This window comes from Octodon degus, unplaced genomic scaffold, assembly GCF_000260255.1.
Source record: "Octodon degus isolate 3935 unplaced genomic scaffold, OctDeg1.0 scaffold00039, whole genome shotgun sequence".
Lineage (NCBI taxonomy): Eukaryota > Metazoa > Chordata > Mammalia > Rodentia > Octodontidae > Octodon > Octodon degus.
Window position 1 is genome coordinate 12254435 of NW_004524615.1, and position 16704 is coordinate 12271138.

The 16704-nt window shown below is 51.6% G+C and overlaps 1 protein-coding gene across 1 annotated transcript; it reads left to right on the forward strand.

Moving 5' to 3' along the window:
* The first annotated feature begins 9466 nt into the window (after positions 1–9466).
* Positions 9467–16329, forward strand: Zic5 (Zic family member 5). Its single transcript, XM_004631188.1, has 2 exons — positions 9467–11262; positions 15715–16329. Exons 1-2 carry the CDS (start codon positions 9741–9743, stop codon positions 16155–16157), a joined length of 1965 nt encoding a protein of 654 aa, XP_004631245.1. The 5' UTR covers positions 9467–9740; the 3' UTR covers positions 16158–16329.
* The last annotated feature ends 375 nt before the right edge of the window (positions 16330–16704 follow it).

Genomic DNA, 16704 nt, shown 5'->3' on the forward strand with positions numbered 1-16704 from the left:
GGGGCCGCCGGGTGGGGCGAGCGCCGCGCCGCAGCCCCCACCCCTGCGCGCACTCGCGCGGGCACGCACACACTCACTCGCTCGCCAGCCCCGGAGGCTCGCCGCCCGGCCGCGCCTAAGTGCGCGCGCAGAACAGAATCGCAGCAGCTGCAGGACCGAGACGCCCAAGGGGACGGCTGTACGCTGGCCGAGCAGGCAGGCGGGCAGGCGGCCGAGGAAGGGACCAAAGCGAGCCCAGCTCTCGGCGCCCGAAGCTGGCGCGTGCACGGCTCTACCTGACCGCGACGCGGGCGCTGAGAAGACAGGAGGTGGCCAGGCGCCCAGTACACCGATCGCCCGCTGCCTCCTCCCCCGCGGTCCTGACCGCGCAGCCCCGCACGCTGCGGGTATTGTTCGGCTCCGCGGCTGCGGAGCTTAGCCCTCCTCGTCCTCCGCGCTTGGCATTGGCTGCGCCTGGAATAGTAAACTTGCAGTGGCTATGAATTCCCCCAGACGAAGGAAACGGCCGCGCAGCTCCCTCTTTCTTTAAATTGTGCCTGAGGAGGAGGCGGGAGATAAAGGGGGAAGGGGGCTGTGGGAGGGGAGAAGGCTAGGAGGGGGAGGGGAGAAGAGGAGGCTAGGCTGAAAAACAATAACAAAAAAGTGATCCCTAGCTCGCCCCCTTCTTCTAAGCCGGTCGGCCCTGGGTGCTGGACCCCGAGCCTGTGGCCGTCCCGGGTAGGACGCCCGAGCGAGCGGTTTCCCCCTCTTAGCTGCAATAGTCGCTGCCTCTGTTTATTTCGGTGGGCGCTGCCTCCTCAGCAGCAGCCTTTTATTTTTAATTTTTGTCTCCTCCTTTTCCTTTCCCCTCCCCCGCGCCCGCGCGCCTCGCGTCCCGGCTTTCCTCTCTCCCACCGGCCCTCCCGTAGCAAGCCGAACCTCCGCTCTTACCTCCCCTTTAACGGCAGTTCCCGCCCCACCCGCTCGCCAGGCCCAGCTATTGGTCGCTGCAGCCTCGTCAATCCAGCGCCCCCGCCCCGCCGCCGGCCTGCCCGCCTTCCCCTCCCCTGGAGCTCTTAGCAGACCGGGCCGCCGCGGATGGTGCCCGCTGGGCCAGCCTGCCAACCTTCGGCGCTTCGCCCGCGCGCCAGGCGCGATGGTTCCTCTTCCCGGCCGGCCGCAGTGCCCCCGGGAGCTGTGCGCCAGGCGTTGCGTGGGGGTCATGTCTCCCTTGTCCCGGCCTTGGCGTGGAGCAAGGATGCACCCGGTACCCACGTCCTTCCGCAGAGTCCCCCCAATCCCCGAGGATCCGTGCCACTCCTTGTGACCCCGAAATTCCCAGGGATCCCGAGCCAAGGCACACTGGTAGCCCGAGACCTGGCCAGCCGCCAAGTCGCCCGGCGGGAGCCCTGTGCTCGAGGACATTTTGGGCCCCGAGCGAGCCCCTGGGAGCGGCCGGAGAGCTAGTTTCTTGCCGGGTTACCACACTACTCCTCCCTACACTTGGGAAACCTGCCTTGAGGCATTGAACACGCAGGTGAAGGACTAGGGGTGTCGAAAAGCCGGGTTGCCCCCTTCCTCCTGCTCCCGGGACGCGCACTCAGACGCCGCCCCCAAGCGGGGCGGTGGTCCACTTCAGGCCATGGGCGCGCGGACTCCCCCCGCCACCCGCGTCCTGCTCCGATTACAGTAGTAAACACTGGGCAGCGGCCCCCAGCGAGGGAGGCGTTATTTGGAAGTGGTTTAAAGACACTGTCAGGGTGGCTGCCCAGTAGCTGAGGCCGCTGCTGAGACCGGCCAGTACGTGTGGAGACGCCTCGGGCAGTCAGGCCTGAGTTTGACTGCCGGTCAGACTCCAGGCCTAGGGAGAAGAAACCGCCAGACTCTAGGGTTTAAACATTATGGAAGGTAAATATCACTCCTCCGGGAGCGAAAAGTGCACCGGGGACAGCATGCGGGCCACGCAGCTGCTGCCTGCACGATGGCATTTGGCCCTGCGGCTTCCGCCGCACCCCGGGCCCCTAGTTGGCCGCCACGGACCTTCCCGGCCCCGCTGCCCGAAGCTGATGCTCCAGAGGTAACCAGAGAGGGAACAGTGGAAGGTAGCGGAGATGTGCTGGGAAGTGCCTGAGGCCGATGCCTTTGTTCACACCTCTCTGGGAGTGGAGATAAAATTAAAGTCAGGAAAAATAACAAACACTTAAATATTTTTATGTTAAAATGAAATAAACAAAAACGCGGGAAGAATTAGCTCCCTATTGCTGGCCGAATCTGGGCTCTCTTGCTGGCTCTAAAAGCCTCTCCATCTAAAAGCTGGGGGGTCTCAGTCCAGGTTGGAGCATCTCCCACAAGAGGCTCTGGGCCCTCCTCTGTCACCCCTCCCAGGGCGACAATGGGGGGTGCGGGAAGAAAAAGGAAGACTGTTGTATCTCGTCTGAAAGCTAGAGTTTCCCTGGAAGCTGGAAATCCTCGTTTAAAAGGGCCTTAAGGCAGTTTTCAAGTTGACCTCCTATACTGATGAAGGAGAGAGAGAGAGAGAGAGAGAGAGAGAGAGAGAGAGAGAGATATCTCCAGGCAGAAAGGATGCCCTGCTACATTAAATCCATTAAAAAAAAAAAAAAAGTACTAATGTAGCCTCACACTTGCTTGTTTTAGTCGCCAATTTATACTGGGAAGAGATGCTGGAGTGCACTTGGAAGGCATATTACAAAAATATTTCAAAAAATTTTTTTCCTAGACATTGGTTGTGACAATAGCAATCCTGCCACTCAAAGACCTTACTTCCCTTCCTTCTTTCAAGTCATCAGACTTCCAAATTTTCCTCCTTTCCCACTTTCTCACCCCCTGCCCAATCCTCCCTCCCGCTCCTCTTTGGCCCATTCTCTCCTTTCGCTTTGATTCCTCCTTTGCTGCGCCCGCATTTCGGGGCCGCGCGGCTGGGCGCTTGCTCGCGCTGGATTCCGGGGGCCGCGCGCTGCCGGGCTATGGGGCAGACGCCTTAATTCCCGCCGGAGACCCCGCGGGCTGGGCCCTCCTGGCTATTCTTTCCCAGCTCCAGTTTTCCTCTCTCTGCAGGACACAGAGGAGCTGAGCCAAGTTCAAAGTCACGTCTCTGTCAGCTCTCAGAAATGCTTTCTTTCTCTGCAAACCGCAAAACCTTTCCTTCGCGACAGTATTTAAACGAAGCAGAGAGAGAGAGAGAGAGAGAGAGAGAGAGAGAGAGAGAGAGAGAGAACGAACAAGGGGGAGAAAAGCTGGAAGGGCTTTCAGAGTTATTGCCTCAAGTAAACAGTTCCTTGACCGAAGAAAAGCGGCCAAGCGGCGTTAGCCACCGTATAAGTGAATTTCCCATTTTCAACAGGTTTCTGGAAGGGCCCCTTGGCAGCGGTGTCAGTCTCGCGGGACCTACAACTGTCTCCAACAGGCAAACGTGTTCCCTCTTTGTAAGTTACCCAAAATGCTGTCTTTAAATAGAACGTTGACTGCACCCAGAAATCCCGAGCCTGCGGCTGATAAGGATCCTAGCTCCAGGGCGCGCGGGCCGGCGTTCATTTCTCTGCAAGTACAGGGAAATGCACGGACGAGAATGTGTCGTGTATTAAAAAAAGAAAAATCCCACCTAAGACCAAACGCTCTTCAACTGATCACCTCTTTTTGGTGTGTGGGCCTCTGTGAACCGTGTTGATCGAGTTCTTTGGTAGTAGGATGTACACTTCGTGTACATATACATAAATAGAGTGTATGAACATTTTCTGTGTGTGTGTGTGTGTGTGTGTGTGTGTGTGTGTGTGTGTGTGTCTGGTACATTGCTGGACAAATACCTTACACTGTTAAATTCCAAAACAAAACTACTTTGCCACCACCCCATTCAAACTTTTAATTTTCTTTCTTCTTAAGGGAAGGAGTGGAAATAGAGGACTTGGAAGAAGAAAGGAGACAAGTGCCAAATTCAGAACACAGTATAGCTCAGACAAAAGTGAGGATTTTGCAGGATTCTAGCATCCTCTTTTACATCTTAGACTCATAAATTCGGCAAGATACTCAACAGGATATTAAGTTGCAGGTCACCTTTGATTCAGTGGTCTCAGCTACTCCTGGGCTAGGTGACCCTTGACCCATGAAGGACCACATATGTAGTGGGGGACCCCCCTTGTGCAAAACCCACTTAGAACAAAAGTTCTTTGTCAGAACTTCAGAATAGTGTAATGTAAGTGAGGAAATTGAAAATCTCAGCTAACGTTGTAACTTTTATATACCATTTTTAAGAAAAAGAGAATGGAGATGTCATAAGAAGGCCCTCTCCAGTCTGCTAAAAGAACTTCTTCCTACAATTAAAATTTATTCTTCTGCAACTGGGCTTATTGTCTTTACATCTCCATAGAAAATATGTGCTCTCCAGCTGTTTAGTGATAGGGATGCAACTATGTGTGTATTTGCAGCTACCTCTGCTTTTGCCCCTGTATTGGTGACAGTGGTTGTAGTTTTCCAAAGGAAAAGAACTAATTGTCCTTACATATCTCCTTCTTGCTGATGGGAGTGTTTCCACTGCTGCAAAACAAAACAAAAACAAACAAAGGAAAAAAACAGGAGGCATCAGTTTACATGAATGTGTTTAATTATTCTAAGGACCGTTATCATTTGGGCTTCCTGGCGAACTACATCCAGGGAGGTTGAATAGGACGACAGGCGAGCAGCTTTCCAATAAACTGCAGTATTATTGCAATAGACTTTGTAATACAATTTATGCTGTCATTCATAAATAACAATGCCATATGTCAACCATATTGCTTACACAAGTAAATCCATCAACGTGTCACTATTTGATTTATCCCAACAGCTTCTTCAAATATTGAAGTATAGTTACTGAAAAAGATGTTGAGTATGGGGACTCCTCCCCCACCCAACTTTGAGATCTTAAAAATTGCATACCTTGCTTGCCCCTCCTTTATCTCCTATTTTAAAATACCCTAAAGGATTAGACATGTAGGAAAAATAATTTTTTGAGGTCAATAAAATAAATATTAAGTAATTATATGAATTTTACACTTAAGGGAGGCTAACTTCTGAGCCTATTTTAGAGCACAATTATGTGTTCCCATGACATTACCTACACGGATGGTCAAATGTAGGTCAAAGGCCTTTCTCCAACTTCCAACTCTGAGAGTAAAAATTATTGATAACCAAATGGGAGTATGATGACAGGCCAATTTTACACAACATATTATTTAGTAGTGGGGAGGTAGAAGGAGACCATTTTTCAACAGCTTTTAACCATAAAGAGTCAAGTAGACCTAAGGTGGGGTCCAACTCTAGACTACCCAAACAATATAAACATCCATTGGAATCTAACATCTCAGTCTTAATTACTGCCTTATCTTCATTAAGTTCTGCAGGTATCACAGAGAGCATAAACTTTAGCAAGAAGTACATTTTTGGGTACACTTAGCCAGCCCCTACACATACCCTGAAGACTCAATAGGATCTCAGAAGGGTGGAGAAAGAGAAGCACTCAGAGATCTTTAAATCACAGGTGATTCAAGAGCACTATGGTCCCTAAGCCCAGATGTAGCCCCTACTGTAAGGCAGATATCAAGTGTCCAGGGTGGAAGAGTAGGAATTCCCTGCCCAATTCAAATAGGGTGGGCCAGACTAGGAGAAGTTGTTTTCTGGATCTTGTACCCTAGACTTCCGGTGAATCTGATTTGGGAAAAAACTTGAACCTGAAATTCCCATTACTTCTGAACCTGACAAATTGCCATTGAAATGCTGCTTTGCTCACTCCCTTGCCCAGCTAGTCTCATCTTACAGAGACATCTTAGGGGACCACCACCACCCTCCCAGTATCTTCCAGCAGTCTGATACCTTGGCCCTAAGCACCCATTAGCTCCATTGCATTGGGCTTCATAGGTCCTGGGGCTCATCTGGGTGTCCTGCTCACCCTTAAACCTACCTCTGGCACAGCCAAAATTACACCCACCATCCCAAAGCCCCAAGGACCCAGCCTTTCTGCAAGGAGGCTGCTCTCTCTGAAACCACTCAGAACCAATGAGTTGTAAAGCAATTGCAGGGGCAATAAAAGATGGCTGGATGGGTCCCCCACCTTTTTTCTTATCCACCTCACAATCCCCAAATGCCCCATCTCTCCCTGTCTGCAGAAACAATCAAACAATGGCTCAAAAGCCAGGAAATGTCCAATTCACTTCCCTTAGAGTTTATTAATTGCCCACACTCATCACAGAAAACTTGGCTGCGTTCAGAGAGGAACCAAGGGCACCACAGAGCCAGGGAGCTGCCGGCTTCCCTGCACATAGCTGGAAACCAAGCACCCCAGAAGCCCCAGAGACCAGACCCGCGGCCTCCAGGCAGCTGAACTGCAGTGAGGCAGCCGGGCATCAGCCAGCTGGACCTTTACTATGCCTCTCACCTCCTCAGCCTCTTTGTTTAGAACTGGAAGGAGACTGGGGTTCCGGGTGCAACCCAAAGGTCTAGAAATCAACAGCTCCAAAAGGCTGCATTCGTGCTGAAAGGACATTTCTATGGCTTGCTTCCTCAAAGCTTCAATGCCTCTGTACAAGCCCCTCTGCTGCAAAAAGCACAGGCAAGGGCATGAGCCTGGGGCATTGCCCTGAGGACCACTATCACCATCAAATTTGGGGTTAAATCAACAGAAAGAGAACTGGCATTTGGATGTTTATAGACCCCTGCTCTTTAAACGAATACGTTATTTTCTTCAACGCCCTGGAAATTGTTGGTGTTTATTTAGGAAGTGTGACACAGTTGTTGGGCCTTTAGAAACTCAGCATTTGAGGGGGTTTGATTTGGTTCCCAAAAAGCTTGAAAAAGAAACAGCACACCTGGGGTCAGGCAGGTCATCACAATGACAAAAAGCGCGTCTACAAAATAAAAAGCTCTTTTATAGAGAAAGGCAATCCCGGAAATCCACTGCAAGCCTTCCTGATGACCATCTAGCTAGGCCTATTCTCAGGTTTAATTGGCAGGGGGCTTATTGGCGCCTTATTGGTGTTGATTGAAATTTTGCTTCCAGTCTTTTCTTTTAAGAATTAGCATCTCAAGTCGATCTACCTGAGTCAATTATCTTTTTTAGAGTCTGAGTTTGGTCATAAATCTGCAAATATTCATTAAACTCATTTTGTAAATATCCCTCTTCCCAGTTACTACCCAAATCTCTGTTATTTCCTTAAAAAGTATTTTCTTTTTTAAGACTTCCATAAAAAGAAATTGATCAGGGAGCTATATTTGAATTAAGACATATTAAATCGACAGCAGATACATATCACGCTGTGTTTAACAAGAGTTGTACAAGGAGGCGGGTTCCAGATTCCGCACGGCTGTGCTGCAGCATTATTCACATTTTTACAGCCTCTCCTTCATGCCTCCACCCATTAAACCATTAAATTTCAGCAATTCAATAAAACAAAGCAGTTATAATTTTGACGAAAAGCTATTTTGAAGGGAGTAGAGGTACCCATTTTATTGCACAATAAAAATGCTCAACAGTCCATATTATAGCCTAGGTTGTATTTATTTTCTTCGTTATTCTTTCCTTTTTTTGTTTTGTTGTTTTGTTTTTACGTATAACCTGCAGGACTGAACTCAAGGCTGCCATTACTGCAAGTATAGATGTTCATTGCCAAGAAATTCAAATAAAGGCCACTCATTTGAAATGTTTTGAGAGGAAATGAAGACAGTGGTGATAATTCCCAATAGGATGCTTCCTTTATAAAGCATGGTGTGGTCTCCACCGACCTTTTTGTGGTTGGCTTGAGATGTTTTAAGTCTTGCAAAACTGTGAAAGTGCTCTTGTCCCCTTCAAATACAGATGTATTTGTTGCTTATTAAATTTTTTGATGGGTTTGCACTTGTGCTTTATTATTTCCTTATCTTTGAACTTCATTTAAAGCTTAAAGAAAAAAACATCTGAAATTTGATAGCATTATTGTCTTTGTTTGCTTGTCAGTTTTGTAAGAGAAATGACATTTCCAAGGGTCCTAGGGAAGCAAGCTCTCCCTTAAGTAGTAATGTCAATAGCACTACCAAACTCACTCTTGGACTATCTCTCACTTCTCCCCAAGGCCATTTCCCAATGATGGCTTTGTGTGATCTATTTTTACCTGCAGCAAGCAAACATAGAGCTGGTAACATGTTTCATTGTATCCCCGAGTGAGGAAGGAAATCACATTCTATCCATTACTACTTTTTTTTACAAGTACTTTTGTGGAGGGAAACAAACATTTTTTAAAAATCTAATCCCGAGTTTAATTTTTGACCAGTTTGGAACATCACAAATTTTACAAATGTTTTCTTTTTTAAATTCTGGCAAATAACATTTTGGTAAAACTTCTGTTTTGGGGGGGTTTCATTTCTCTACCCTTCAAAGTGATGCAGGAAAAAAAAAGTGATGTAGAGGTTCATTCCTATTTGTCAAAAACTGATTTGCTGGAAAGAGATGAGATTCCTTTCTTTCAAGCCAGTTTTTATGCCTTTCAAATAAGACATCTCAGTTGGCTAGAAAATGCTGAGGTGAAAGCCTACACTGGTAGTGAACAGAGCGGGCTATGTCTTGCTTTATAAACTATTTTATTGGATTTATTCTAACTGGGGTTCCTTTCACAGAAACGGCGGTACACATGAGGGGTGCGTTCTGGGCACGAGGGATGAATTCTGCTGCCAGGCCACTGCTAATCTAGCGGCTTCTCTCTGGGGAGCCGCCGTTTGGATCTGCCTGGTCCCTGGACCTCCGAAAGGCAAAAGTTAGCGTCGCTGCCCGACATTCCCGCCGCCCCGCCCCTGCGGTAGATCTAATTGAAAGTGGCAACTCTAGAGCAGATGAGTTGTGAGATTACACTTCTGGGCAACTCATTTGAACCATGTTGAAAGGAACTTCATGAAAAAAGTCGAAGGAAAATGGTTCCTCAGGTAAAAGATTTATTTTGACTTCACCTGTTTTTGCGGAGCCAAATTACACAAGCTGTTTTTCAACCAATAGATTTTAACAAATATTCCTCATTCCATCTCCTGTCTGCGCTCTAGGTGGACACTGGGCAGACTTGGGAGTCCAAATAAAAAGTTTCTGGCATCACCAGTACGTTCACTCTCCTTCCCAGTGAGCAGCCCAGGATCTTGGGGGGGGGAAGGAGGAGGAGGAGGAGGAAGAGGAGGAGGAGGAGGAGGAGGAGGAGGAGGAGGAGGAGGAGGAGGAGGACATGGTAAAGGATGTTTGGATGCTTAGAGGGACGCTGTGAGCAGTGAGGCGGTGGTTTCTGAAGTTGTGGGTTCTCTTTCCGCCTTTTGCTTCTTGGGGGTTCTCATGTCCCTCGCCTCCAGGTGCAGTCAGACCGCGTGCTGGAGTGGGCAGCCAAGGTGCAGCAACGGAGCGCACCGTGCTGCGCGCGCAGGTCAAGCGCAAACTTTCCGCAAGTGCAACTCGGGCCTCCCGGGGGAGGCGGGGACATTGGGCTCGCTGTAGGAGGGAGCGTGAAGAGAAAGCGCAGGCGGTCGTGAGCACGGAGGCGGTTCCCTGCTGGGCCGAGGCCCTGAACGGGAGCCAATCGGACAGCCGAGGCTGCTGCCAATCACGCGGCTCCCTCCAATCCCACACGCACCATATCCAAAATCTAGGTCCCACTGTGCAGCTCCAATGTGGCGTTCACTCTGCCAATCGCTGGAGGACAGAGTGGGAATAGGAATAAGCAGAGTTGGGAGACCAGGACAAAAGAAGTTAAAGAGCGCCTAATATATACATGTTTTTGAAGGCGAGCAGAGGGAAAAAAGTCCCTCCAGTGAAGGTCCACGGGCCTGATTGTGTAGTTCTGATGGAGCCCCCTTTGAGCAAGAGGAACCTGCCAGTGCTGAGATTAGCGGATTTGGCAACGGCTCAGGCAGAGCCGCTCCAGAACATGACAGGCTTCCCGATGCTGGCCTGCCCGTCCGCCCATTCCCAACTCCGCGCCGCCGCCGCGCATCTCCTCCACTCGCTGGAGCTGGGCGCTGACCCTGGCGTGGCCGTCCCTGCGCTCGGACCCGAGCACATGGCCCAGGCCAGCGCGCCGGGCCACAGCGCTCCCGCCAGAGCGCTGCCGGCGCAGCCCGAGGCTCCGGCGGCCGCCATGCACGCCGCAGCCGCGGTCGCGCACCCTGGCTCCGGCACCCACCCAGGGGGCTGGGGCAGCAGTAGCTCGCGGCCCTCTGCGCCCCCGCCCCCAGCCCCACCTCTTCCTCCCTCCCCTTCACCCCCTCCCCCTTCCCCTCCCCCGCCTTCTCCTCCTCCTCCTGCCCTCTCGGGCTACACCACCACCAACAGTGGCGGCGGCGGCAGCAGCGGCAAAGGCCACAGCAGGGACTTCGTCCTCCGGAGGGACCTTTCCGCCACGGCCCCCGCGGCGGCCATGCACGGGGCCCCGCTCGGAGGGGAGCATCGGTCGGGCACCGGCTCCCCCCAGCACCCGGCCCCGCCTCCCCACCCGGCCGGCATGTTCATCTCCGCCAGCGGCACCTACGCGGGCGCGGACGGCGGCGGCGGCCCCGCGCTGTTCCCCGCGCTGCACGACGCGCCGGGGGCCCCCGGTGGCCACCCACACCCGCTCAACGGCCAGATGCGCTTGGGGTTGGCAGCGGCCGCAGCAGCCGCGGCGGCCGAGCTGTACGGCCGCGCCGAGCCGCCCTTCGCCCCACGCTCCGGGGACGCGCACTACGGGGCAGTGGCGGCCGCGGCGGCCGCCGCCCTGCACGGCTACGGAGCCGTGAACTTAAACCTGAACCTGGCTGCGGCCGCGGCCTCGGGGCCCGGGCCCCACCTGCAGCAGCACCACGCACCGCCCCCGGCTCCGCCACCGGCGCCCGCGCAACCCCCGCACCACCCCCACCTCCCAGGGTCGGCCGGGGCCTTCCTGCGCTACATGCGGCAGCCAATCAAGCAGGAGCTCATCTGCAAGTGGATCGACCCGGACGAGCTGGCCGGGCCACCGCCGCCACCGTCCCCGGCCCCCGCCGGCTGCGCCAAGCCTTGCTCCAAAACTTTCGGCACCATGCACGAACTGGTGAACCACGTCACGGTGGAGCACGTGGGCGGCCCAGAGCAGAGCAGCCACGTCTGCTTCTGGGAGGACTGTCCGCGCGAGGGCAAGCCCTTCAAGGCCAAGTACAAGCTCATCAACCACATCCGTGTGCACACCGGCGAGAAGCCCTTCCCCTGCCCCTTCCCGGGCTGCGGCAAGGTCTTCGCGCGCTCCGAGAACCTCAAGATCCACAAGCGCACTCATACAGGTGGGTGTCTGTCCCCGGCCGCCGCCGCCTGCGCCGCCTCCGCCGCCGCTTCTGCTCGCTTTCATTTTTCCCTCCTTCTGCTGCTTCTCCTCGCAGTCGTATAACCCGGACATGTGACTTCTTTTTTTTTCTCTCCCCCTCTTTTTTTCTACGAATAAGTAATTCGATAGCACACACAGGCCCTGCGCCGGCTTCGCGCACCGCGGAGTCTCCAGTGCGCCCGCAGCCTCCGCCGGGACCGGCCACGCGCTTCAGCCGCCGCCGCCGCCCGGAGCAGAAGCAGCCGCAGACGGAGCAGCAGGAAGGCGCCCAGGACGGTCGGCAGCCCCCCCACACGCGCCGGACCCCCGGAGCCCGGGGAGGGCCACGCGCAAGGGGCGGGCCCGGGCCTGGTCGCCCCCTGCATCTCCTGATCCCCCCCCAGGAGTCTCAGGCCGCGCGCGCCTTGGGAGGCACGCGTGGCATTTGCTGCGGTATTGGGCCTGCTTGGTGTGATCCCCTTCGGGGTGGAGGGGACCCCTTTGCATCCCAGGCAGAATGAAGACTACAGAGGAGAGCATCCTTGGCCCTCAGAGACCACCCTGCTCTGCCCCACGCCCTTGCACTGGCCCACCCCATTCACAGCGTCCATGTACACGCAGCTCATAACACTGCACATGCTCCTATTCTCACGCACACCCAGCCCATTCCTGTGACACTGCATGCCCTCAACTCCTGTTCCACGTGTACACTCCCTTCATTTGCACAGTCACACACTCACTCGCGCTGACCCTCATGCACATGTCCCACACTAGAGTGCTAGAGACATTGGCTTTTCTTTCTTTTTTGCACTGCTGGGGTCATACCCAGGGACTGGCTCACGCTAGACAAACCCTTCACCCCTTGGCTACTCCCCCAGCCCCTGTAGGGAGAGGTTCTAGTTGGAGGAAGCCGGGTCCTCCGCAATCGTTGAGGCCTACCGCATAGCGGAACTTGATGGAACTCCCCAAGCATCGTGGTGAATCCTGCCACCCCACCTGACCCCAGTCACTGCCTTTGAGGGTACCATGGCCCAGTGAAGGAGGGTTGCAGCGTGGGGCGATCGGATGGCCCGGGTTGGCTAGGAACCGACGAGTGTGTCGGGCAGGAGCGCTGCGGAGAGCTAGCGCAACCGGGATTTATAGGGACAGACAATATTATCCCTCCGAGGACACTTAAGTAACCGGAGTTTACATTCACTAATCACTTGGCTGATTTATCGGCGCGGCTGCGGCGAGGAGGCAGAGCAGGCAGCCACAGGCGTGGGCCCTGACGCTGGGCTAGCGGCTGGCCCGGGCGTTGGGAACAACAGAGCAGCTGAGTCTCGGTGGCCTCAGGCTGGTGCTCCAGGCCTTGTCCTTTGGGCGGAAAACCCACAAGCCTCCCCTGTGGGCCCGGACAAGACTGGCAGGGAGCATGTTTTCCCCTAGCCTCCATTTTTCCCTAATCGAGATCAGTCTGCTTTAATGATTTTTCCAAAAGGAAACTTCTCACCAGGCTGTCGTAAAAAAACGCCCTGGCCTGGCCGTCTAAGCCAGCTGTTTGCTTCTGAGCCCAGCTAGTACTTCCCCATGGGGCGACAGCCAGGGACAACAAAGCTGCCCCATCTGTCCCCAAAGGGGTCCTCTAAACGTTGTGCACGCTGCCTCAGACCCTTCCCATCTTCCCAGGCCTTTAGACAGAAGTGGGCTGGCCCTTTCTGGGATTCTGGCTTTCCAGCCCCAGAGAGACAGGCCACCGCCGACAGGTCCTGGCAGTAGGCTCCGGGGAGGGGAGGGGTGTGGGGGTTAGGGAGCTGGAGATCCTGGGTGCCCCGGGACCTGAGGCAAGTTTGTTTCCCGGTCCATGTTGCCTGGGTGGTTGCACTTCCTTTCCTCCTAGTGGCAGCTTGGGTCTTGCCAGGGAAAGCCCACAGGATTCTCTGGAGTGAGGAAAGCATTTCTCAATCCAGCCTGGTGTTTGGGCTGCTTAGCCATTGGGCATTGTGTCCGGAGGGGAACCCTTCCACACTTCCTTTTCTCCTTACTAGGAGGCTGTCCTTTTTATGGGTCATCCGGGATCCTAAAACAGATGGATCAAAGGGACTAATCCCCAGGCCACTGCTGAAGGCCCTGGTTCCTGACCCCAGTGCCCCCAATTGCGTTTATAGCCTGCCTCTAGGCTGCTCTCTAGAAGGAACTGACAGGACCTGACTTATCTGCAAACAGCGCTTTCCCTTACTTTCCCACCAAGTCGACATAGTTAAAATCCGACGTGGCCCCTCTGTCAAAATCTGAAATGTAAACTCTGGGGTCTCAGCCTTCCTCGTTGGATGGAATCTACTCTGTGCCCTGTAGGGCCTCTAAACAACATGGGCCATTCGCTCACACTGCCTTTTTCTTCTCTCTTCGGCCATCTTTCCTTTATCCCTAATTTCCACCTCCTCTATTCACTGAGTTTTACTGCCTCTCACATGCAGTGAAGCAACCAGCAATGTTCAGAGCGGATATTTTTTACATTCCGGGATATATGGATTGGGCAGAGGCATGAAAATTCCAAGCACCATTACACATTTGCATAGAGTGAATAAAATCACTTAAGCCCCCATATTGAAGAGTTGATTATAATTTTGTAAAGCAAGAATGCTGTGTTAAATTAGTATTATCACCAACTTAGAATGTAGTACGGAAAGCAGGACAAAGCACTGATGTCTTGGTAGAAAGGGATTTACTTTGGTTGTAGATCATTTTTAAAGACTTTAAAGATTGTGATCACTTTTGTGAGTTCTGTGTTTTCCTATTTGTACATTAATGTTAAAGCTGTATTTGAGTGATGTATAATTTCATTTTACATAGTATTTCCAAGTAGGAAAAGTTATATTCCAGGCATCTGGATACTTTCAGATGTACTAATATGCTCTGACATTGAAACTGCTTTCATTGGTGAGCAATTAAACCTTTCAGTGTGCACTGAAAGATTTGTTGGATAAGAAAATCTACCACAAAAAATTTATGTGCCTTAAACTGATTCATAATAGTTTCTTAAAAAAAAAAAAAGCATCCAAAAGAAAGGAAACTGTCCTGTGTGACATGTTAGCCTAATAGCAGCTATTATTTTAAATTTCTCAAAATGTGAGGAGAATGTTATAATAATATGCATGAGGTAATTTGTTCAGTTATGGTTTGAAATACTTCAAGTCCCTAGATCCTAAAGTGCCAGGGAAAAAACTCAGTTGCCATTTACTGTTACTGTTTCCTTTCCCTTTTGCCTTTTAACACCAGGTGCATTGCGGTTGAATCTCCAGTTGTCTGATTAACCATTTCCACTTCCTGTGCTGTGGCCTAGTATTTAAGGCATTGTGTTCCTGAGGTAGTTAGAGCAGCTTAAAGGGGTGATAGGCTAAGAGACCCCAGGTTTTTACTAAAACGATTTTGATCATTAAGCAATAGAAAATGCTGTTGTAAATTTGCTTAGGGCAGTAGGCAAACGGCAGATTTGCTGTGTGGTCTTTACCCTTGTCTGTTCACACTCTGTTCTGCCACTCTGTCCATGTCATGGAGGAAGCTGGTAGACTGCAGAGGCCAACAGCCTCTTCTGTGTCAAGCCAGCCTTGTAAAATCTTACAGTGTGATTGTATTTTTCACAGGTGCCTTTATTTCTACAGAGGAATCTTTGGTTTTCTTTCTTTCCCACCTCCACATCCTCAATTGCTGCTCCTTCCCAGCAATGAAATACTGGGAATACTCTTGAAACACAGAACTATTATCATTTTTCTCCCACCCCCACCCCCTGAACCAGGGATTGAACTCAGGCCCTTGCACTTGCCTGGCAAGCGCTTATTCTACTGAGCCATCTCCCCGGCCTCCATTATCATTTTTCTGCAGGCCCACCTAACTTAATTTCGTGTATGTGTTTATTTTTCTTCTATTCCCATCTCCCTTTGTAGCCATGGAAGTATCATTAGGGTCAGTCTTTTTTTTTTTTTTTTTTTTTTTTGTCGGAACCAGGGATTGAACTCAGACCCTTGTGCTTGCCAGGGAAGCACTTATTCCACTGAGCCATCTCCCTGGCCCTAGGGTCAGTCTTGAGAGAGGATCTCGTGATTTGGGTGTTCAGACCCTGGGGGGAGTGAGGAGTCAGTACTGGAGTGCCTGGTGGGCTTTAGTGGACATCTTGGACTTCAGCCCTGAGGATCTCATCATGACCTCTGGTGCTACAAGGGCTGACACCTAGCCTCCCACAATCCAGGTCCAAGCAAAACCTCCAGACTAGTGGAGGGTCCTTAGCAGGAGCTCTTCCCCCTTGTATTCTGGAAGTTGTGAATTGAGATTAGGAGTAAGACTGGGTGTTGGTCTTTGGGAGAATGGGAAAATGCACCCCTTGGTTTAGCAAGATTTCTCTCAAATGGGAGGTCTCTGGAAAGCCACTGGTAACCTTTTCTATGTTTTGTTACAGGGGAAAAGCCATTCAAATGTGAATTTGATGGCTGTGATAGGAAGTTTGCCAATAGCAGTGATCGAAAGAAACACTCCCATGTCCACACCAGTGACAAACCCTACTACTGCAAGATCAGAGGCTGCGACAAATCTTACACTCACCCGAGTTCTCTGAGGAAGCACATGAAGATTCACTGCAAGTCCCCCCCACCTTCTCCAGGAGCCCTTGGTTACTCAGCCATGGGGACTCCGGTGGGTGCTCCCTTGTCCCCGGTGCTGGACCCAGCCAGGAGTCGTTCCAGCACTTTGTCCCCTCAAGTAACCAACCTCAATGAGTGGTATGTTTGCCAGGCCGGTGGGGCCCCCAGCCACCTCCACACACCTTCCAGCAACGGAACCACCTCTGAATCTGAAGATGAGGAAATGTATGGGAACCCTGAAGTTGTGCGGACGATACATTAGAATTTATTCTTATTAGATGAAATAATAGGTGGGAGTCTTGGACCCTCTCCTAACCTGAGACAATGCCGGGCCTGAGACAAATGCATGACTCAGACTTGCCACTGGTCTAATTAGCCCTATTTATTCAGTTTGAAACCCTATGGTATTTGTACATTTAATTAATTTAATTAAGATATTTGGGCTTTTTTTCTGAAACAAAAAACAACCAAGCTGGACTTGTACATTGCAGGGGGGACAGGGCTGGGGGCAAATTGTACCAAGGGAAATGGATGGAGAGATTACTTAATCAAGATACACACTGCCAATAAAAAAGAAGTGTATATATATTTATATTTTTAAAGGTGGAGAGGAAGAGCATTAAGTCAAAACTTCATGGAGCAACCAGGCCCTCTGCTTCCCAGGGTGCCTCTCCAATGCCTTTGACACCATAATGTGGGCTGCTTTTGGGTCTCCACATTGGGCCCTAATTCTGCAAAGGCTTCTTGATTGTAAACCACACACTTGCTGCATTGCCAACAGATTCCCAGACTGCCTGTGTCCAAAAGTA